At 40.5% G+C, this 24,087-nt stretch overlaps 1 protein-coding gene across 7 annotated transcripts in view; it reads left to right on the top strand.

The window, feature by feature from the left end:
• Positions 1-24,087, top strand: part of CNKSR2 (connector enhancer of kinase suppressor of Ras 2) — a 205,531-nt gene that overhangs the window by 174,051 nt on the left and 7,393 nt on the right. The window contains exon 21 of one of the 7 annotated variants that reach the window (XM_077781644.1): positions 13,256-16,174. The exons of 5 other annotated variants lie outside the window; for them this stretch is intronic. In XM_077781644.1, the coding sequence (XP_077637770.1) occupies positions 13,256-13,305 (50 nt within the window). In that variant the 3' untranslated portion in view covers positions 13,306-16,174. Of the gene's footprint in view, positions 1-13,255; positions 16,175-24,087 lie in introns of those variants that run through there. One more of the 7 variants, XM_077781647.1, reaches the window with a different exon arrangement.

Consider the following 24,087-nt stretch of genomic DNA (forward strand, 5'->3'; position numbering starts at 1 on the left):
AACAGACTGCTCCATTACAGCAGCCCTTCTTCCAAAGCTGAAAGGTTGCTGTGAAGGTTGGGTTAGTTTTTCCCATCCTTTGTGTTTGATAGGCCTCTGACTCCTCTTGCTGAGCTTCCCTGGGTTTCCCAGGCTGATCCCATCCCTTCTGCCATGGCAGAGTCTGAGCTGGGTGCAGCACATCTGGTTGAGACCAGGGAGCTTGCTCTGCCCTGGCTGTTTTATGCTCTGTACTGTGATAAGCATCTGTTTGGCAGCCATACTGTACTTCATATTTCACTTGGGGCTCTGCAGTGTCCCAGATGGTTTTCTGCTTAATGGTTGTTTTTCTAATTGTAATTGTTCTGGTTTTTTCCTGGGCCTCTTACCTATCCACATTAAGTAGCTCATATAAATAAAAGCCTCAGCTGAATTAAAATGTCAAATTAATTGGGCTAAAACCAACCAACAAATATATATGACATTTTGTAAAACTAGCAGCCTGACTAGGTTTAAAAAAAAAAAAAAAGCCTTGCAGACTAACCTGGTGTTTGCCAGGCTCTGTGTCTGTTAGCACAGCATTTACCATATTGTTATATAAAACTTGGCAAGGGATTTCATCCCTCTAGATCATTCCAGCTCTGAGGCTGTCCTCCAGCAGTCCTAGGAGATGTTTCCTCACACTTTGGTGCCTGTGGATTTTAATAAGTTTATTCTCCTGCACTGTTCAGGCTATTGGTCCCGTGTGGGATAGTTCCTGGATGCAGAGCAGCCTCAGGGGAACCCCATGTAGGGCAGCCTCTCCCTTTAAAGGGACCTCTGGTGTCTCCTCCAGCTGGGCTTGGCTTTGCTGTCAGAGGACACCTTGGATAGGGTAGGTGACTAATATTGTTTACTTCTGAGAGCTGAACTTCTAGAAGGAAAATGGGGTTCTCTGTGTCACAGACCTTCTGCATCTAAATGGCCAAAGATGTTACTTGGAGATAAGTGGGGAGCAGAAGTCTCTTTCTTTTGTCACTTAGGATTCCATCCCTCAAAAGCGTTTAATGGTCAGAGTTTATAGCAGCCATGTGTGTTTAATTTGTAAGATCTTCTGTTAAGAATGAAGAATTTCCAGTTCTTTAGAAACAAATGTGATAATACAGAATTATTAAACAAACAAACAAAAAAAACATGTAATCAGGCAATTTCACAGATCTCATTCATTATTATTAAACAAACAAACAAAAAAAACATGTAATCAGGCAATTTCACAGATCTCATTCATTATTAATAAAATAGGCAAGAAGATAAATATTTTATGTCTCCTTTTGTGCGCCAAATTTGTGAATTTTTAAATTTGTTGGATGGTTAACAGTCCAGCATCAATGTACTAGTGTGGTGCTATTAAATACCATTATTGTATAAACAAAGTATACAAGAAGTTCTCTGCAGGATCTTAGTGTATTTATATGAAGAAAATGGCTGCATTTTAAGTAGGATTTTTGCTTTCTGGCTTCACATTTTGAGTACTGCTGGCACAAAATAATACCAGCTAATTATCTCTTCTCTTCTGGATTCCAGAGGGATAAACTTCAGGCTTTTGAAATATAAAATATCACCACTGATTTCTTTAAAAGTATTTGAGTTGTTATCACAATCAGAGAGAGGGGAGAGAGGCTGTCAAAAAACTTCAATTTAAACCATCTTTCAATCAGTTTTTGAAACGTTCATTTAATCATAAGATTATTTACAGGCCTCAAGGAGGAAGCAGAAGGAAGCCTCACTAAGGAGATTTCTCCTGATTGTAAATTCAGGGATGGACAGAGATCAGGCAGTGGCAAGGGCAGGAAGTTTATCCTCATCACTTTACCAGCAGACTCATAAGAGAAGTAAGAAAACTCAACTGAAGATCCTTGTGCTTGTAGTCCCAGGTTAAAAGGAGCTCAGATTTTGAGTGAGGAGGGATGGCTTGGGGAGGCTCCAGGAGCAGCTCCTGGCATGGTACCCAGGGGCTTGGCAATGCCAGAATCCCCTGTTAGTGGGGTTTCCTACTTGTGCAAAATGGTCTTTATGGAATACTTGAAAGATGGTGAATATGAGACAAAATTGGAGAGTATTTTCCTGTAGTAAAAGTGGTAAAATCTGGTTTAGAATTCGCATAACAGTATTTTAGTTGCTTCTACACTTGGCATTAAAGTGAGATTTTTTTTTTGCTGTACTAATGTGCATACTTGAAAACCAATCTAAAAATCATACTAAATCTATAAAAGGCTTGAAGCTGATTATTCTGAGTTGTTTCTTTCCTCCCTGCTAGAATGTGTCCTGCCATTTATTTTAAACTTTTAATTAAAAAAAAAAAAATATTCTCAAGACATTTTCTTCTTCTTTTTTTTAATTTTAATCTAGATAAGTACATGTACATAATTTTACAGCAAAACATTTATATTTCTAACTTTATTGTAATACTTTAAAGACAACTGGATTTGCTGGCTTCTGTTTCTTTAGAAGACAGAAGAAAGAATTTTTATTTATTTACTTCCAGACATGTGAAGAGCCTGGGGAAAATTCCATTTAAGCTTTAGATTCCAAATTAAAACTATCCAAGACTGAATTACTATTTTTTTTATATTGCTCTGCTTACCTTCTCCAGTGTCACTGTATGATCTAAATATTTAATGTCCTGTTTCTTAATGTATCCTCGGAGTTTCATGTAATCACATTTTAGGGGCTAGAAATACTTATTAATGAACTAGACTAATTTCACTATTAATTGACTAATTTCACCAAAAATTTTTTATACCAAGACACTGAAAGTTTAACAGAGTTTATGAAATGGTGAGACCATGGAATAAAAATAAAATTAATAAAAAAGACCGAAAAAACACAAATGCACTTTAGACATTACTGCATTATGGATTAATAAATCAATAGTTTCCAAGTTCTCTGCTCACTTTGTGTTTTAACCTTGAGTTACAAATTCTGCTAGCAGATAAGGACATCTTATAGTGGCTGTCATGATTCTTACAGCATAAACAGGCTACCCTGTATCTATGCAAATTCTAAGAAGTTGAGAAAATTCATTTTATGAAAGCCTTGCACAATTGGTAAAATATCTGTAAAATGTCTTTGTAGTAAAAGAAGAGGGGAAAAAAAGATGTGTGTTAGCTTTCCTAGGAATATGTGCTTAAAGTATGACTGAAATTTTTGGCACAATTATTTCTGAACTATTGTTAGAAGGTGGAAGGAAGTGTGAGTGTTTTCACAAAGTTTAAAAAATATTGCCTTGAAGACTCACAGTTTGGAAATGGCTTTTACAGTTATGCAACTCAGAACTACCACCTTCTTCTTGGCCTGTCCCATCCCAAAAGACAGTTTTCCTAAGCTTGTGTATGTTGTGGCTAAATAAGACTATGGGACTTATAGGAGTGTATAAAAGTCACTTGAAGTAAAAATTAGACTTCTTCAGTTTTGAGAACAGAACTTAGATCTTTATGGATGTCATTAGTCCTGAAATTTAGTGGAGGTTGAATGTGGAAGGATGAGGGCATGGGGGGGTGAAATTTTATATTCTACATGAATTTGGCTTTGCTGCCAAGGCTGTCAGAAAGCTCTGTGCATTTGTCAGTACCACTGCTCCTTGGAATGATGGGGAGTAGGAGGTTGCTGAGAGTAACCCAATGAACAAAGGAAAGCACACACTCCCAAGGTGGTGGAGGCTTAATTTACCCCTTTTCTTGAAAAATAAAATAAACAGGTTATGCGGTCTGATCTGTAGTACTTGGGCATTGGAAACATCAGGGTAGCTGGGGAGGAGACTGCAAAATTGAATAGGGTAAGATGGAAGCAAAAAGTAGAAGACTAGAAATAGGGCATAAATCTGTATGGTGAGGATAAGCTATGAAACAAGTTTAATTAAGTTGTGACTGGTTTTTGAAATGAAAATCCCATCAGCCTCTAATTCTCTGGGCCACAAATGAGGATGATGGTATTATAAATCTTTCCTCAGTTAGAAAAACTATTTTAAAAGTATTTTGTTTCTACAGTGTCTCATTTCTCTTACAGCATAACCTACTGTAAATGCATCTATGCTGCTTTAGGCTTTATTTCAAAGATTTATGCAGTTTAGCATTTTGAGCCATGGTGAGCCACGTGAATGGATTTTATGCTGGAGCCATGTTCTGTGCATTGATCATGCCAGTGCATTGAAGTATTTCTCAGTGCAAGTTGTCTTCCAAGGAGGAGACTCTGGCATAACCTCATTATGAAGTTGAAAACCCTGTAATATCAATGTCCATAATTAGTTGCAGCAACAGTTATTTTTGGCCCCTTAGCTCTTGTCTGCTGAAAGTACTAGCTGAGACTTTTTCTTCAGAGTACTTTCTCAGTTCTACTGTATGTAAATAGAGTAAATTTTTTAAAAGGCAAATGCATGAGGCTGTTTCTTTATTTTGCCCTCATATGTTTTACATTTCTCTAGTCTGGTGTTGCTCATCTTTAGCAGTGTTATTAATGACCAGAAATATACAGCCAAATCTTCATCTCTGGTCCTCCTGGGTTTTACTAACTAATTTCCTCCCTCCAAGGCAAATGGTTGTGGTAGTTCCAGGTTGAGCAGGGGAGACTGTTCTCTACACTTAGACTTCTAACTGTGGATTTTCAGTTCTGAAATACCCCAAGGTTTCTGCACACACCTTCTAAGGGGTTGTTTCAAACATCTTCAGCTGAGTGTGCTCTGATAATGTATACCATATACCAGTATATATGTTGGGGCTTTTTTGTTTCTGCTTTATCTACACTACTTCCTGAGTTTATATGTAGGTAGAAGCCAAACCTCCCTAGTCCTCTGTTTTTGTAGAAGCTGATTTGATGTTTTTAACAAGTGCAATCCAAGAAGAGAACTAAATGGATCTGTTTGGTATGTTTTTGCCTGATAGGGAAAAAGGAAAAAGGTTTGGTTTTGATGTTGGTGAGGCATGAAAAGAGACATGTAATGCTTATTCATGCACAAGACTGCAGAGAAGAAGAAAGTAAAAAAGACAATGTAGCTTCTGAAGAAAATAGCAGAGGACAATAGCTAACTGAGCAGCTTGAGAAATGCATAACATGGAGGTTGCTGTTATGGGATAAAACAGAGCTCAGCTATATGATACTTAGTGTTTTTCAGGCTGTAGAGATGATAATATTTTCTTTGTTTAGTGGTGATATTTTAGTGAAAGGCACTTAAGCAAACCAAAGGCAGAGTGTGTAGCAAATTGCTGGGAATATATCCCTGATAACAGCTCTGGGTCTTGCTACAGCTTGTCCAGGGAAACCTTGCTCGTGCGTGTGACTGGTGTGGACAGCAGGAACCCCTCCTTTGGATTACCATCCCCTGAGGGAAGGGCACTCTTACCTGCTATTTTCAATAGGTGGCTGTTCTTACAGGTAACCCTTCCTCCAGCACCTCAGGGTGTTTTGGTCCATTTGGATTCCCTTGCATACAACAATCACCAGTTGTGGTGACAGTAAGGGATTTTCTCCTCGAGTCTCTCGATGCCCTTTCTGCACTGTTGGCAGGACCAAGGGCTGAGTACACAGTGGCTCTGGGGCCTGGCACTGCTGGAGGTGCTCCACATCTTCACTCAGATCAAGAGGTTTCTTGTAAAACTTGTTATATTTAAAATGTGTCCCCACCTCCCAGCAGATTGCTACAGCAATGCCAGTACCAGGTGTCAGTGGTGTTCCCTCCTACCCTGCACCTGCCTTTCTCCAGCTCCTCTTCCTCGTCTCAGCCTGATCAGCCACCATCTCACACCAGCCATTCTCCTGTGCCCAGCTGCTCCCAGAGCTGGGGCAGCCCTTTAGGGAACAGCTGCCCTCACTTTAATAAGACTTCTCTTTTCTTGGATATTGTTAACTTTGAGTAAACTAAAAGTATTTTTCCCTTGTTGTGATCAAAAGACCTGGATGAGGTAGCAGAAGCTAGAAAGTAGTCATACATATTCTAAGATGATGGCACTCTTATCTCCAGTTGAAAGCTGCAGAGATAATTTTTTCAGTTTCACGGAAAAGAGCACCACTTCTAACAACTCAAAAGGTTTTGAGAAGTGCCCATCTCTAACACAACTCTGGTGTTTCTGCCAGTAGAGGAGTTTGACATACCTTAGGAATGATGAGATTGGTACCAGGTGGGCCCTGTGCACTGCTCCATCACTCCAGGGGAACAGCAGGTCTCCCCCAGGCTCTGCCCTTCCACACTGGCAAGGGATCAGCTGTGCAGAAGAGAACCAGGGCCTGAATCACATATTGGTGCTGTAATATGTTCAGTGCAGGATTATTTTTTTCTGTGGAGCAATGCCATCATACGGAGGTATGGCAGCTACACCTCACCAAACTGTGTGTGGAGGTGTAGCTGTGGCAGTTTTGGAGATGCTTGGGGATGAATTAAGACAGAGGCTAAAGAGAAGCAATTTTCATTCCAATGTCTTTGCACCTTTGTGCAAAGGTCATTGAGGGTAAGAGCCTCCTGGACTGGTGGAAGAATTGGTGGAATTGATGGAAGTGTAGATGTACTTCCTTACTAGCTATCACCAGTTCACCAAGAATTTTACCAGGATCTTTCCTTGAAAACCACTGTGTGCACCATGTCCTCTCACCAAGAGGGTCTTTGGTGGGTGCCTGTATTTCAGAAAAGGCTGGGGAGAAAGGCTAAGGACTCCTACATAGCTGGGCATCAGTGTCATGGAACCCTGGCATGGCATCCTTCAGCTTTGTCTAGGTCCCTGGCCAGTCTGGCAAATCCCTTTTGCCATCCATTTTCATGAATGGCAGCCTTGTGGTTTTCAGAGTATTAAATAAGGAGCTTGAGCACATAAGGTGATATGACAGAATACTCCCTTGATTAGTTTGTTGGTTTTTCCCCTCCTAAAGGGCATACAGAAATACTGTCTAAGCAGGCTTCAGGAGATACTATCCATGCTATATCTCATCCAGTCTAGCATGTTCAGGGATTTGAAATAATTTAAAATTTGCTATTTATTGCTATCTTTAAAGTTAAAATACAGTCAAGAGCTTCAGATGTTTCCAGCATTTCACTCCGGTAACAGGAATCCTTAGTGTAATGAAATCCCTCTGAAGCCCTGATTTTCTCTTATTACACTAGTGATACCATTGTTTGGAATATGAAAGGCTTAAGATGCACTTCTTATGAAAAAATTGGATCCCCTCTGAAAACAGCTTTTACACATTAAAAATATGCAAGCAATTCTTAACAAATAACATAGCAATGTTTGGCCTCTCAGAAGAGTGCCTTGCATAAAACCTTCCAGTGCAAGCTTTTTATATAGAGATAATTATTCTCATAAAAATAATTTAAATTTACCAGATGAAAGTACAAATCTTCAGCCTCCAAAAGGTGTGAAACATTTAATCAGTAATTCTTAATTTTATACTCTAAAACAGGTAAGGAATTTCCTCCAGGCAAACAAGGAGGTCATTTCTGTGTTGGTCTGATGGACTTTCAAGACACCATAGATAGCCAAGAAAACAACTCAGTCATTGGTTTAGAAAAAGAAAGGTGATTCCTGTCTTATTTTTATGGGAACTAAACTAATTAAAAGCAAGACTTCTAAAAGAAGTTTCTTTATATGCTAATTTCATGCAGTATATTTCAGGTTGTTGATAGGAGGGAGGGCTTCAAGTCTGATAGCATTTTTGTTGCTAAATATGGTCCTTCTCAAACCTGAAAGACACCTGACTGAGTCAAAAATAGAGTAGAGCAGAACAATAATACTTGCCTGGGAACAGTCAAGGCAAGTTGGATTGACAGATGAAACACGTGCTAGAACATGAGGAGAAAGAAGTACATTTGTTAAACACAGCACAACAGCCAGGAGTGGTGCCAACATTCCACTTGTTGGCCTTGCCAGAGCAGTAATAGTAGAGTCCATGTTTTGTGTGTGTGCCCCTCCAGTGAGCTCTAAATTAAATTAAAGTATCTCAACATGATGAATGTTAGTATAAAAATAATGATAATCTCCTCCCCCAGTTTTCCCTGAGTAGTTTTTGACACCATTCCCATTGGAGGCTTTAGCAAAAGCTGCTGAAAAACCTCAGCCAAATATGACACAAACAAGATAACACTTTTTTTCTCAGTCTGGTCATTTTACCTTAACCACAAGGTGTGCTATCAGTAACTTACAGTGTTCAGGTGATCTGTGGCTCTTTCACTGACCCAGGCCAGGCTGGCAGGTTGCTCCAGCTGTCAGCAGTTGTGGCAGGGTCAGCATCTCCAATCCTCTGCCCTTGGATGTAGCCTGGCTGTGGGAACATGACAGTCTGGCTGGGTGTTATTTAGTCATACCCAGGATTTTGTCAGTGTATTGGTGTTTTTGTTATCAGTATGGAAAGCACACCAGAAAAATGCAATTATGTTACTTGATGATGGGCTGTTAAAGTCTTCTCTGACCAAAGGGGCTTGTACTGGTTGAAGTTAAAAGTTTATTTGTGTAAATTTAAATTTGTTATGCTATAATTAATTCCATATGTGTCTGTCTTCTTTTAAAGCCCTAAGCAAGTTAATGTAAAAAAAATTCCAGAAATACACTGCTTGAAAAAGTAATTTAAAAAGTAATACACAGAATAATTTGTCACAACAATAAGACCAATTCTGCTTAAATACTTATTTAGAAAATCATTGATACCAATGCAAAAAATCAGTACATTGGGTTTTTTTCAGGATTGATGTCCAAATCATTAGTCAGGAAACAGAACTCTCATCTTTGTGTTGTGATAGACTGGAAATACAGTTCCTGCTTTATGATTAGGAAACAAGGACATGGCTTTTCAAGCAGTTCTCAAAATAAACAATGCAGGAGGTTTGGTAGATTAAATTGAGCTTTATATGCCATTGCAATCATAGCCTGGCTGATTTTAGCTTACAATAGTACTAATCTCACCATTAGACACGTGCCTCGTGTGCTTGTCTTTGGGATGTAACATAGACTTGTCCTGGGTGAGGCATGTCCCATAGGCTTATGTAACTTAAGTCTCTGTGTAATCCAGCAATTAGAGTGCCAGTATGAAGAAGTTTTAATATCATTATCAGAATTCATAAACTGCCCAGTGGGATGTTAAAGTTGTGATTACGTCCTATGCCTTCTAAATCTATATAAAATTGAGTTCAGCCAGCTGCTCTTTCTTTTTTTTCCTGAACATGGTTATTCAACTTTGTCTCACTGGTTATGTCCCAAATTAGAGGGCTTCCTTTTCTGGGAGCAGCTCTTTGTATTGTTTTGCAATGGTTACAAAGTTAACTACTCTGGAAAAATAACTTTATTTTCTGACAGAACCACACTCAAACTGCTCCATCTTGAAGCTGTTCACCCCAGTAAGACCCTGGTAATGAGCTGAAGGAGAGAGTTTTGCAGATAGATATTAGAGAGATATCGAAACAGCATAAGAATAACCATGAGATATATCTAATATGGAGGGACAAAATAGGGGCAGAATTAGGAATAATATAATATAATATAATGCAGTATAATAATATAGTAAGAGTTAGTAATTTGGCGATTTAATGTGCTACATTTTAGTTTATTTAGTTCTTTAGTACTGGGCAGACAGAGGGTTATTTAGCAGTAGCTGTAGTACATGAAGTGCATAGGAGAGCTGGGTTACATTTGCAATTTAGAAATACTGTGCTAAGTGGGAGGAAAAGTGCCTGCTGATCAGAGCCCTGTAATTTCCACTGCCTTGTTCTCATGGGACCAATGTAGCACCTGCAGAGGAGCAGGCACTGGAGGCTGTATGTGGGCTGACACCCCCATCTGTCCTCCCTGTGCCTGTTCCTCACCATGGTGCTTCCCATGGAACACTTGTCCTCTTGGTGTTCCTCGGTGAGGACATGGGGGACACTGAAGCATATATTGTGATGTTGTAAAAGCTGAAACCTGCTATTTGCAGATAGCATACTTCTGTATTTTAATTGTTTGATTTAGTGCCCTTTACTGCAGTCTCCAGAGCAATGCTGAGTGACTCCTGCTTTTGCTTCCATACCTAACTGGATTCCCACAGGATAATGTGGGGAGGTGCTGCTTTGGAGTATGGTGTTGGGGATCTGCACCAGATGTGTCACCAAAACCCTCCTTCCTCAGGCAATCTCACTGCCAGGCTCTCCACCAGCTCCTTTTTATCTCTGCATGGCATCTGTCTGACACCTGGAGGTGGTGGGAGCTTCCCACCATTGAGCTGCAGACAGTTTGCAGATCTGCCAGTGTTCTTCCCCAGGACTGTGTCAAAGAGCTTTGTCATTTCCAGTAAGGAGCTAGATGTATCTGCCAGTGGACTTCCAGCAGAAGCAGCCAGGTCACAGTTTGTGGTACATGGGGAAGGTTTTCTCTTCCCTGTTGTTCTTTAATTCATTCTTGTTGGGAACCTGATCACTCATGAAAAGTGTTTACCTTTAGGGGAAAATGCATAACTAGATTATTGGACTAGATAGTAGGTAAGGGCTTCCAGTCAAAGTTCTTCTCTCCTGAATATGTAGACAGATGTAGAAATAGGTACACAAAATAGGATAGAAACTAAGGAAAGGGTAAATCTTCAAAAGGCAAATATAGGTTTACTGATGGTCACTATAGATGGGAAATCTGAAATCTTCTAAATCTTCAGTATGTATTTAAAAAATAAGTTTATTAACCTATTTTTCAACCTAACCCTTCTTTGAAAAGAAAATTTGTCATAAACATACCATTTAATGAAAAGGTATCTTGTAGTCTGTTCAGGCAAAATATATAATGTGAATATTGATAAGAAAGTGTACTCTTAAGTGGCAGTGGTAAAATCTTGTGCTTTTTATTATCAAAAAACACATCAAAGTGAAAACCCTAACTATACCTTCTCATTAGTGACTGCTGGTGTTCCTTAAAAATTTATTTATAGATCAGTAAGAGGAGTTGTATCACCTTCTATGCCCCTTTCCTTACATAGGATTCCTTGTTTGAGAGCCATTTTGAGACCTTATTGATTGCGACTCTCAAATATTTCTCTCATGAGAACTTTCTGCTTCCCTTTGCTTACATTTTATTGGCTTTTGACACTTGGAAAGGCTTGCAGAGCATCCCCTTGCTCCTGCTTGGTGGGTTGATCCCAGCCCAGGTGCTTTCTGCCTCACCACTTTAGATGGGTAAAGTACCTCCTACTGCTGCAGGTTTGTTCAGATATAAAATTCCTCACATCCTACATGACCATGTTAGCTCAACAAACAGGCAGAGATTTACAGCAGACAGTTTTGTGTCTGTAACCACTCTGGGGAAGTCATTTGCCATAAAACTATTCTCATAATGTGCACATAATTTGGTTGATAAATGCAGTAAGTCACTTTGCTGTATTCACAGGGTCACATTCATTTTTGTATGTGAATGGCAGTTGGTTTCTTTTTCAAAATGTTTGCAAGTCTCATGAGTTTCATAAGTTGTAGTGTCAATAAGTATCCATCCAAAAGCACATTACTTGTTCTTTGTTATTTGTATTTGTTCTCCTTTAAAACAAATTTTAAAACCCTCATCTAGAAGCAAAGCCCTATATTAGAGATTTTTTACATAAATAATTTTGCTAATGTTAGTGATATGGAAAAAAAAAGTGGGACTTGTAAGGATAAGGGAAATGAATTTTTACTTCTAAAAAGCAGATTTTCTAAACTCGTAGTTGCTATCAGTAAGTGATATTGAAAATCTATTTCAAAAAGCCCCCTAGGGTCTGATAATTATATTCACATTAAGATGAATAGGACAGCATATGCTACTACTTATCTTAAGAGGTTAATGGAAGGCTGTTCATGCACAGTGACTAATCCAAACTGGGAAAGTGAAAAATTGCCAGTGTTTGATAATTTATATAATTTATACAATAATCAAACCTTAGCAATATTATGGAATAGTCTTTACAAAAGTATGTCATGCTAGCAAGTTTTTTTCAAAAATAGTTTTCTAGTGCAAAATTTAGTTGAATTTTATGTACATAACATAAGTCCTGTCCCACCATGTGTTGAAGGTAGTACAGTTCTTCCACAGCTAGAGGATGCCCAGACTTGGCTGGGCATGAGCAAGAGCTGGGTATAGACATCTGCTAGATAATGCCCTTGCCTTAACTTCAGTAACCCTCCTTTATTTCACAGCCACCTTGTTTCACAAAATAAAGGAAGTTTCTTTTGCCAAAGCCCAGCCTTTTAAACAAACTTTTTGAATTCTTAGTGATTAAGTTGTATGAACAACAGCCATAAGATGACAGGATAAACTGCAGAAGTAATACCTATGAGGCAGCAGTATCCTCTTTCACTTAGTGCCTTTTTCCAAATAAATCCAAGACTCTTATTTTCAATGCTACCACTATTCATAGTATAGAACAGGATGAAATATGAAAACATTCCCATTTGTACTCTGCAAAGTCCTCCCTTTCCTTAACCCCATGAGTCCTGAAATGTGCTGGTTTGGCCTTTTGTTTGTCAGGGGTTTGGGATTTGGTTTTGGAGGTTGGGTTTGGGATTTTTTTCATTTTGATTGTGGAATCAAATGAGTTTTTTTATTTTAAACAATAGGTTATATAAAAGTTTCTCTTAACTGCTATACTTAGAATTTAGTTATATAAACTGTTTTCCTCACACTTCTTCCTCCTCTCCTTGTTGACGCACAGAGTCCCAGTAATAGAGAAGAGGCTGAACTGGGTTTGAGTTCTGTGTAGCATTGCTCACCCTCTGCCTTTCTGAAACTCATTTTTCAATTGCTGCCATGTGTGGAGTAAATGTCACCAATATTTCCATCTGGGATTCTTTTCTACCTTGCGGTTTCTGTCCCTAGGAAAATATTTCTTGTCTGCTTTCCAGACCTTTTGTGATATGCTCAAAAATAAAAATGGCAGTGCTTGATATTTTCCTTCCTTTCCATCCTGTCTTTTGGAGAAAAAAAAAAGTCTTTTTAACAGGGGTTAAACAAATTCCACCAGTTAAATTGGAATGAGTTTGTACATCTTTGCATTATGCACAGTTGAATTCTTTCTTTGTTTTTTTTTTAACAACAAAATATCCCCCAGCTTTCCATATCTGGGATTCAAAATGACAATGAATATTAAGATCCATGGAATTTCCTTTTTTATTACAATTTAGTGTAGTAGGCAGTAGAATAGGGAATGCACTGAGAGCAGCCAGGCTTTTGAAACTGCCTGTGCAGAGACTGCATATCCACACAGAAACTCTAAGTAAACAATTTAGCTGTATGCTGTTTATTCCACCTCTCTCTTTCTCTTTTCTTTGCTAACACAGGTCCACAAAGATTCTCGAGTTCTCAAGCCCTAGCTTATGGAAGTGTGTAATGTCAGTGTGGTTGCAAAATCACACGATCTCCTAGCTCTGTATCTTATCCTTCACCCAACATTGCACAACGCTGGACTGTCAGCTAGGAGAACGAAAGGAGCCAGATTGTGTTGTGCCACCTCTTTTTCTAGTTCACGCATAAGTTGCCACCAGGATTATTTTTCTGTGTTTGTAGCACGTTTGGTGGATTTGGGGCACATTCTTTGCTTCCATTCTCCTCATTCATGTGACCCTTTCCCAGTGCTTCCAAATGAGCTAATGTGTCTTCAACATGGAGAAAACCAACCAACCAAGTTGGTTAGGATGTGTATTGTTCTCTTGTTTTATTTGTGGGTTGTTTGGGGGTTTTTTAATTGGTCTTTGTTCTGTTCTTTTTAAAAACATATCTACAAAAAGAGAATATATAACTTTCTGCCCTAAATACCTCTTTTGCATCAGGGATGGATATTTTAATGGGGTGAGGTGTAATAGCAGAACAGTGCCATGTCTCTGTCCTCACGAGCATCGCTGCATGCAGATTAGAAAGGCTCTGTAGTGCTGCTGCTGTATGCCAGATTTGCTATTTGCTCTTGTTTGCATGATAGTATTTCTAATTTACTAATATGATATGGAAATAATGGCACATCACCGATCTTTCAACATATTGTATCACTGCTTTATCATATTAGGCTAATACACTGCGAGAGTTGATAGCACCTCTCCATGTCAAATGGGAACCACATCTCTTGGCACTGAACCGATTGGACTCAAAGGTTGATAAACTTATCATTAGAGAATTGGCACGACGGAGACTCAACTTCAGCCTCTTGCAAGCAACCTAATGGCCTCCGTTCAGAAAGTCAGTTCTTCTTGAATAACTTTGATGTTTATAACAGAGAACCTGTTAAAGCATAGACAACCACATGCCTGAATATGAGGCCTCCAGGAAGGTGTCAAAGGGCATGGCCAGTCTTTTGAAGAATGCACCCTTTCCACAATGGGACTAGGCACAAAGTCAGATCCAGTCTACATGGAGCACATTTGCAGAAAATACTGCCCCCCGCACGGGAGAATGGAAGGGGAAGAGGGTCTTGGCAGGGGAAGGGCTTTGATGTCACTCAGTTTTGTTCTGCACACCTTGAGGAATTAAAGAGGGATTCAGCCATGGTAACTGTAATTTCCCATTGCTTGTACTGAACTCCAGTGAACCCATTCAGGCCAACCAGACAGAGTCGTGTCATTTAAGAGTGCTTCACATTAGTGAAGGAAGTTTCCTTACTGTGTCATGCTAAACTAAGTGTATTCTGTCAAGTGGAGGTATGTACAGACCTTTCAGAGACTTCCATTTATCCAGTGGTTTGTACTGAATTCCCAGAGGGTACGCTGGCACTCGTTCGGATGGTGACGGAGAAGATACCTCACACTGAGATTTATTAGACTCTGCAGTTAAACTCTTTGGTTCCTCTTTATCTTCTAGGACTAAAACATGTGAGTGATGCTGCCTGGCCAAGCAGGCACAAAGTATTCTCTGTGTAACACCCAGACTCCAGAGGGCTGTTTTGGGGCCAGTATTTGTCTGGATGTCACTCAAAGTAGATTCAGATATTGTATTTATCATTATGTTCTGAGTCCCCTATGGGTTGATGTTTGCCTCTTTCTCTGTGATTAGAATGTGGATTTTCCTTGATATATTTGGCTAAGGGTGTATTGTAATAATGTTAATGCTAATTACTTGATATTTCATACTATCTTTTGGGGAGATACTTTTAAAAAATGTATTTTGAAATGTTTTCTTTCTGTTTGCTCAATGTATGGTATTGCATTATGTTAATACCAAATAAAATTATATATATATATAGTTATATATATACTTCCCTTTTATAAAGAAGTAAATTATGCTTTTTTGCCTCACAAACAGGAAATGTGCAGTGAATAAATTTAACTCATTCTGCCTTACAGCAGGTGACAAAGCTTATAATAGTTTTAATATTCTTTTTTTTGAAAAATAAAAACTATAGTATTACATAAATTAGTTGGAAATCCATCAAAATGCATGTCTTATGTTTCTGCTCAATGGGACTGTCACAAAGCAGCCTAAATATTTAGCAATGTTGTTTTGGCATCTTTTAATTTTTTCCAATCAGAAACATGCACTGTATTGCTATTATTGATTACAAAACTGTACTGTCATAAATTTTTGCCTGTTGGCCAGATAGACAAACCCAATGAGTTTGTCTGTAGAATTGATTTTAAAATTTAATTTAGTGCTCTTTCCAATGCTTGGCAAAGGCAGAATTTATTTTTTATATAAGGTTGCCTTTGAAGTACCTGCCTCTGCCAGGAATGATAAATCACTGCTAAGTACATAAAGATTCTGCAACCTGAAGGATATGTGATTAAAGTCTTGGAATGGCCTGCAACCCCAGCCAGTCCTTTACATTCTGTCATTAAATTCCATAATTAGTTAGAGGTGAAACGTTTTGGAAATGAATTAGAGAAGCAGAAGCAAGGATGTGACTCTAAAATGTCCTTTGGCTGCCATTTGGGGTAACACTGATGGCTTATTTGCTGCTTGTAGCCAAAGGCCAGCATATATCTGCACTAATGCCTATTAGATTGTCTTCAGCTTCCTCTCTTTCTTTTCCCCTCCCTTTCTAACATATTGTATTGAGTATCTTTGTTTTGCAGAGGCATTCAGAAGGGCTGTAATTAGCAGTCCCTGGCATTTAATTGCATACACATTTGTTAAATATTTTTCTGTATGCCTTAAAATAAAGTATAGAAAATGGCAGTAAATGTTTCTTTAATGAAGGCATTTGATTTATTCATGAAGTCAGGATTTTTTTAAAGGTGTTATTTTGGGCTTAATAAAGGAAATAAGCCAGCAAATTTTCTGTCTTGCTTTTGCATAACCATCGTGTGCCAGGGCTGACATTCAGTGTTCAGTTCCTTTCTCTTGTTCCCTTCATGGCAAACACATTCTGCCCAATGGGTGGGGAATGGACCTTTCTGCTGTGACCGCTCTCATGCCGGTTTTGAGAGCACTTTATGCTAAGGTTCATTCATGTTCACAAGTTCATTTTGACATCTGGTGACATGAGTGATGTCTAGAAAAGCCACATGGAATTATTGCATTTCTCTTGTCACAGCAATAGCTTTTGTCCTGAAAGGTACCTTGAACTCTGTGTGGTGCTTACAGACCATGGGGGTGTGATGGGCATTCAGCAGCTGATGGGGGGTGCCTAATATTTGGCAGTGTTGTGCCCTGCATAATTAACATGTAAATCAGAGCACAGCTTAATTAGGTTGGAATCTGATGAGTGCAGCTATCATAATGTGCAGTTATAAATCCATTAATAAATCTGAATATCTGAATAAATATGACATCATCTGGGGTAACATTTTGGGAAGTATTTTGGGTCCCTTTCAGAAACGCCTGGGGAGTAGGGGCTTCCCCAGCAGACCACAGTGGCTCACAGGGGTAACTGAGGCAGACATTCAATTAACCTGGCCCCTGCCCACACTAAAGTTTCTCCCATGTTGAACCTAGAATTGCAATTCCTTAGTGATGCGTTTTGGAAAACTCCAGTCTCAGTGCTACATTTTCATACAAAGAAGCAACTTGGGGTGTTGCCTGAAGTAGAGTTCATTTTCCAGGTGGGTGTTGCTCACCAGGAACGTGTCCCCCATCTGTTCAGGCTTGCTTTCAGGTATCAATCCCATAAGCCTTGACAGGCACTGCTGTTGTGCGAGCGTGACTGTGGCTTGATCTGACTGGTGAGTAATGTCACTGGGTCCGTATCGTTTGTCACTTAACCTTTCACAGCTTTGAGTGCTGCAGCCTTAGGTTAGGTTTGTAATACCAGTATTTTCCTCAAGGAGTAATTGCTTCTATATACTGTGAATTAATATTTGTAAGGAACTCCTCATCCTGTTCCAAAGTTACAGAATCATCACATGTCTAGCAATTTTGCCCGCTTTGCTCCAGCTCCTGGCTTTCCTCATAAATACAAGTTTTCTATTGTTTTTGAACTGCAGAGCCCAAGGGGAAGTGTACCATCAAAGTGTGATTGGTCTGTTTATTTCACTTCAGCATTGATAGCTTTTAGTAAAATTAAACAGCACTTATATCAGTGTGTGGCACATAAAAATGTCAGGATATCCTATTTCATTGTGTAAAATTCTCCCAGAGAGTCACTAGAATCAGCAGATGAAAGTTAAACTGGTGCCTTCATAGGCAGCTTAATGACTGGAGTACCATATCCAAAACCAAGGAAGGATGCAACTATAACCCTACTGCAGAAAAGTTCTGCCACTGATCAGAATTCCATTACTTTGGGAAGCTTTGGAGTGACTTCATTCTTCTGTCCTCTCTGAAATCACAGCCCACCAATATAACCTCATGAAACAGCAGGACTGCGAGCAAAGAGGGAGCTACAGATGCTCATGTGAGGCATGCAAGAGCTGTGAAGAGGCAGCATGAGCAGCAAAAGCTAATTATGTGTGTCCCCTTCTCACTAACACAGTAACTCATTAGCTGGCACCTGTACTTCACTGCTAAGTGCATGTCAGAAGTGGCTGAATGCTGCTTTCAGCTCAGCAACGCAGATCTGCAGGGAGAGACATTGAGGGTTTTTCCTTATGCTCAGTTTAGTGTCAGCTGTGTTTTGCAAACAATTCCAGTTGTTGGAAGGCTGAAGAGATGTGGCTGAGGTGGGTGTGAGACCCAGAGCAAGAGCAGCCCACGTGTGCCATGAAGGCTGGAGGCTGAACACGTGAACGTGCTCCAGCCTGCCAGCTCACACTGCAGCCAGCAGGCACGGGAGGCCTGTGGAGCCCTGGCTCATCCTTCAGACATCTCCAGAAAGGTGTCTCCAGTGGAAAAGAGATTCTCAGGGATCTACTGACCCAAAAGGAAAACTGCTAGTGCCAGAAGTAGTTCACAATAAGAATTAGACCTTCGGTGCCACAGAAAAGGCTTGGCATCTGTCAGGCCTTAGCGAGACTAGGGCTAGATCTTTTAAAAGATGGTACCTGCCTGATTCTGGTATTAAACTTTGCTGTAGCAGAAAATACCTGAAATAACTTCAGATATCTATCGTTTGAGATATGAGTTTTCCACTTGCTTGCACAGTTCACTGTATTTCAAGAAACCCAATTTATGCTCATGCATGTGAGAGGAGAAGCAGGCTCATACCATTGGGTGTAAAACTCCAGCAAGTGCAGGACTCTATTGTGTTGGTGCTTTCAGTGAGCACCCTCCCCAGGGAGTATCTTTTTTTGTCTGAAGGTTTATGTAATGGAAGAGAATGGAAACTCAGTACAATTCTTCCAGTAACCCAAAAGTACTTCCACTTTAGAGGAAATGATGGTATAAAACCCAGATTTAATACCTTCATTGAATAAATACAAAATCATAAATACAATAAATATAAAATGTAATACTTTTATTTTAGTAGTCTCCAGCTACTAAAATTTCACCAAACATACGGATCAATGCTTGTTTTTAAACAATGCTCCTCTCTTCCTTGATTCAAGACTTTAGGGAAAATCCTGCACTTTCACATACACAGGGACAGAAAGGACAGAAGATTACATGAATCAGAAGAAGGCAGGGAAAGGGAAGCAATACCTAGGGGAAGGGTTGCAAAGACTGGGTACTGCTGAAGAAGAACTTGTTTTGCTTTTAATTTAGTTTTAACTCAGCTTGCTTTAAGTTTTCTTCACTTATAGAAAACATTAATATGCTGATGTGTATGTGTAGGCATATATATATATATATATATAAAGATGTGTGTGTGTTTACAGGTGTAATCACATATCCAGTCCAGCCTTGATTTTAAAGTCACATAGGATGTGGCATAGGACATAGCATAGGTGTCTTTGTACTTCAACAGGGAAATCTGCTCTATTTTACCCAGAGCAGATGTTTAGCTACTGTTTCCATGTAGACCTGCATCTTATTGCACCTCCTGCCTGCTGTACCATGCCAGGCTTAAATCCTGTGTTACTTCTTCCTTTTCTCAGTAATAAGGGATGTGACCTGTAACATTTTCCTACCAGGAGCTTGTACCAGTCAGCTACCAGGAGCTACCAGTCATTGTAACTCCCCCCATACCTGTGCAGGAGTGACATGGACAGCCACAGCTCTGCAGACACCATCTCCTTTAAGCCTTACATTGATTTCACCACTTTGTTCCTTTTAGCCTGGGGGGAGGAGGTAAGGAAATACATAGCTTAGTCTGCCAGCCAGCCATCTAAATAGTGTTAAAAATTATTAATTCCTGAATCTTTGTATTAGAAGCATTTGGGTATGTCTCACTCTTGGGCAATTTGGACTCTTAATGATTAACCTAAACAGCAGCAAAGATGGATTTGGGCCTTGCACTGAGAAACCAACTGCTTCTTCAGAAATTTCTTTTCTCCCCTTCGCTGCGACAGTGCTAAAATCCACATCCACTCTCCTTTCCTCCTTCTTCTTTTTCACCTTGTATCTAGTACCTAGGGAGATCCCTTCAGTCTCTGCTAAGTGTTCCCTGGGGTTTAGAAGTCCAGCCAGGCTGTTGAACACTGTGGCCACAGCCCTTGCCTGCCTGTTGGCACAGCTGGAGCAGGGGCTGCAGAGCTGCTGCAGAGCTGCCCCTTCCCAAGGGGTCAGCAGGGCTCTGTGTGCTGCTCTGCCTGCCTGGCAGTGAAACCACTGGCAGGTTTGATAGTCCCTGTTTTAGACATGGCAGAGAGAACCTGCTGTGGCATAGGAGGGTTACAAAAGCTTTCTTGCTGCTGGAATTATATCAGTTGTTAGCTTGTGGCAGACCAGGGTGTCTGTTCCAAACATGGATACATCAGGGTCAAGAAGAAAAAGACAAAAAAAACACCCGGAGGTTTGTACACCCAAGGCTGTTTTATCTAACTTGAGACCACTTCCCAGAGGCCTGGGATGCTTCTTGTTTTGGGGGAGTATTTACTGCATTTACTCACTCCCAGGTCTCTGGGACACTTGAGGTAAATGCCTCCCCTACACAAAAGGTGAAGCAAAAAGGTGTAGCTGTCAAATTGGAAGCAAATCTTTAGGATTTGGAGGAAGAAATAACATGGCAGCTGCTTAATAATGTAATTAGTGATGTATTCTAACAAAATTGCCTCCTTAATATCCTGAGAAAGCTGAGGTTAGCTGGTTCCTCTGCCAGAGGGAGTGAGCTCACCAAAAGGAGTGAAAATGGAAGTTTAAATTTCAATGGAGCCTGGAGATTTCAGTCTGACTGTGCCTTGTTCACTTCTGTCACAGACTTCACAGCAGCTTGGCTTTCTGGGGATTTGCAGAGGTTGGTAAATGCAGGGCTGACTGCAAGGAGAGGAGTGGGCGTGTGTGAGAGGAGTCGCGCAGCGAAGGAAAGTGCGTCACTGAGCAGAAAAGGGAGCAAACAGAAAAGAGGATATTGGGAAAATGGAGAATTCCATCAGGGTGGCAGCAGTGCCCTTCAGTCAGGATGAGAAGTCTGAAGGCAAAGGGGTTGAGTGTAGGTGGTGTCTGGAGGCACTGGCAAAGACCAGAGGGGCCCCAATGAAGAGTTTTGATCCTTGAAATATGACCTTGTTAGCAGGGTAGTGACAAAATTTATTAACCATCCTTACACAGACACTTGTGTTCACTCAGCCCCACATGAAATCACGGCTCCTCTGGTAACTCACCGAAAGACAAAAACCATGCAAGATTTTGGTGGCTTGAGCTTAGCAGAAAAATGAACAGAAGTGCAGGGACCTCTACTGAAAACTGCTGGAGGTTATTCCATATATTTAGAGCAGATTTTTGAGAAGTGTGTACCTAGAGATTCTCTGTGTCCAGAGAGCAGTGTGTTAGCCAGCTGGGCTGCAGTGGTGACCTTCTACAGGGTTCTAATTCAGTACCTTCTTCCTGAATCATCAGTTTACACGGACCAATCATCTCTTGATCCATGTAAATACCAATGGTAACTTTCTCTCTGGTCACTTTTCACAGAAGTACCTTGTGGGTCTCAGATTCAGTCAAAGAGAGAAACGGGAGTTTCTAGCCAGGCAGAAGCCTGGGAAAGAGTTGGAAAACAATGTAAATAATTTTTTATCTCTCTTGTTATTCATATTGTTTATAGTTAAGTTCTATCACTGTGCGTCAAGCACTTTGCACCAATGGTGGTGGGCTGTTTTCACTTCAGGACCAATGGATTTGGTCCTCATGAAGCTCTGTATAAAAGAGCGGTGTATTTTGAATAAATCAGAGTTTTACTCTCACAGCCTTCTGATCAGAGTCTCTTCATTCCTGTCCTGCCTCGACAGCAACAGTACCTTATGCTGTTATGATCTTGGTTTATAAGAGGGAAATAATGGAAAGATGAATTTCCTAACAGAGCCAGGAGATGATGACACTTAGGACATCACAGAGCTTGGTGCATGCTCTTTTCAACAGCAAGTGACAACACAGTATGAGAAATCCCACTAGCTTTTTCCTGAATGCTGAGAACCCAAACAGTTCCTGACTTGTTGGAGTTTCACCTACTCAACCATAATCTTCATCTCTCTCACTCCGGAGAAAATGTAAAAGTAGTTACAGAGATTTACTGCATTTTAAGGGCAAAGTACAAAAAGTTCAGAAACTTTTCCTATGTAAAGCAGAATAGTAAATTATAATAATAAACACAATGTTTACTAGAGAGATGTATTCATTATCTCCAGAATTAAATGCAAATAACTTTGCATTCACTTGAAGACAGCAGGAGTTTCTTTGTTACAAAATTCAGTACCTGTGTATTCTTGCATTTGGAAGATAGGGTTCTATTAGATTTAGATCCCATGTGTTGCAGTTTGTGCAGCTTTATTTCTGCCCCTGAGTTATAGAGTTGTTCAGGCTTGTGAGGGGCAGGGGTCAAAATTACAGCTTCAGAGAAGACACAGCTTTTCAGCAGTATGTGGAAACTGTGACCTGGCAGTGCATTCAGAGAAACAGGAAAGATGCAACCCCCAACTCAGCAGCCAAATGAGTGAGAAAAACAATTTGTTGTGTTGGCTGCTGGTCTGAGGTCACCTGCAAATCCTATTAGACCTCATTTTCTACTTAAACAAAACATTACCAGATGTCTTATTCTTCTTTAACAAGACAGCCATGCTGTAAAAGCATGACTTGCATACAAATCCACCAATTTTTAAAAAGAAAATATGTGTTAAGCTCAGCTCTATATCTAACAGAATACCTCAGATGCTTCATGGTGCCAAGGGTTTCACCAACACCTACAGGAAATCAATCAAAGCCTCTAGCAGAAGGCTGAGGGAGGGGAGATGTGTGTGTAATCTCATTCCCGCCTACTGAGAGCCATTGAGAGCAGCAGCACCACCTTCAGCATTTCTCTGGAAAATATTAAGGGCTGGGGATGTGTTTTTGTGCCACCCACTGCCCTCTCCCCCACCATGGGTGAACATGGCATCTTGCCCTCTTTAAAGCTTTCCCAGCTTCAGCAGCAGCAAGGCATTTAAGGGACTTGTTTTTATTTCCTCCTCTTTCCTCTTTAGGAAATCCTGTCCCGTTTTTGACGTGCTGCTCATAGTGACATCACTGAGTCAGTGACAGGGTGGTGGGGGACGCAGCCCCAGCCGTGTGGAGGTGATGTGCTGCTGCCTTCCAGAGACCTCCTGTCAGTGTTGTGCTGACAGGCAGAGCACTGACCCAGCCTGTGTCCTGCCCCCACAGTGCTGGGCCTTTCCTGGGCCGGCTCAGAGCTGTTCCCATTCAGGGAAGGGCAGAAGCTTGGTAGGTTTGGTGTCCACGCTCCCTCTGAGGCCCATGTCGAGCAGTGGGTGCCTGTCCCAGGGAATGAGCCCTGAGGAGCACCAGCCATGCAGATCCCAGGCCAGCAATGTAGGCAGGGCAGGACAAGCCCCCCTGGCACAGGGTTTATACTCTTGGGCAGGGGCCATTTTGTCATCCAGGTTCATTCAGTTGTCATTCTGTATTTGACCTTGGGATTGAACTCAAATGCTGCATTTTGCCTTAGTGGAGAGTTTCTGTGTTTTAGGAAACCATGGTTTTTTTTGATGGCAAGCCTGGGTGTAGTGGCTGGTTGCCAATCCAGGCTCTAGATCTCTCTAGTAAAGTGAATTCAGATGGTGTGGAAACAAAGCACTGGCCTGCTTCTTCATGCAGGGAAGCCATCCCTGCCCTAATCCCCTCAGGGTACAACCTTGGCAGTGCTGCTGGGGACACCTGAGGAAAGACCTCTTTTGCCTTGCATAGCAAGAGATGAGAAGGGGATAGAGAGAGAGAAACAGGTGTCCAATACTCGTGTGTCAGACCAGGAGGGAGTTTTCCCTTTGCCCTTTAGCAAATCACTCCCCTTCCACAGCTGTCAGACTGGTGGACATCAGCATTCATCTGATAGGAACTGATAGATCCCAAACTTCTGACCTCATTGCTGCATAGACTTCGTAAGAAAGCATAAAAATCAAGACCACAAAAGATTTTAACCACTCTATGATTATTCAGCTACTGAATGTTTTAATAAGAAAGAAAATTACAAGAAAGAGAAAAGAGTCTCTTCTATTTTATTTCAGTTCTGGCCACCATTGACAGTGATGAACCCAGCTCACCAAGCAGGGTAGCACAGGATGGGATGAGCTCTATGCAAATTCAAAATAATTCCATCTATAAAAAGTCTCCAATCTTTCTTCACTTCCATATCTCTTTAAAAAAAATTTAAATGTGTGCTTTAAAAGCATCTGCCCTCTGAAAAGCCAAAGGAATAAACATATGAGAGATAAAGCAAGATTAGTTGCTG

This window comes from Lonchura striata, chromosome 2 (assembly GCF_046129695.1).
Source record: "Lonchura striata isolate bLonStr1 chromosome 2, bLonStr1.mat, whole genome shotgun sequence".
Lineage (NCBI taxonomy): Eukaryota > Metazoa > Chordata > Aves > Passeriformes > Estrildidae > Lonchura > Lonchura striata.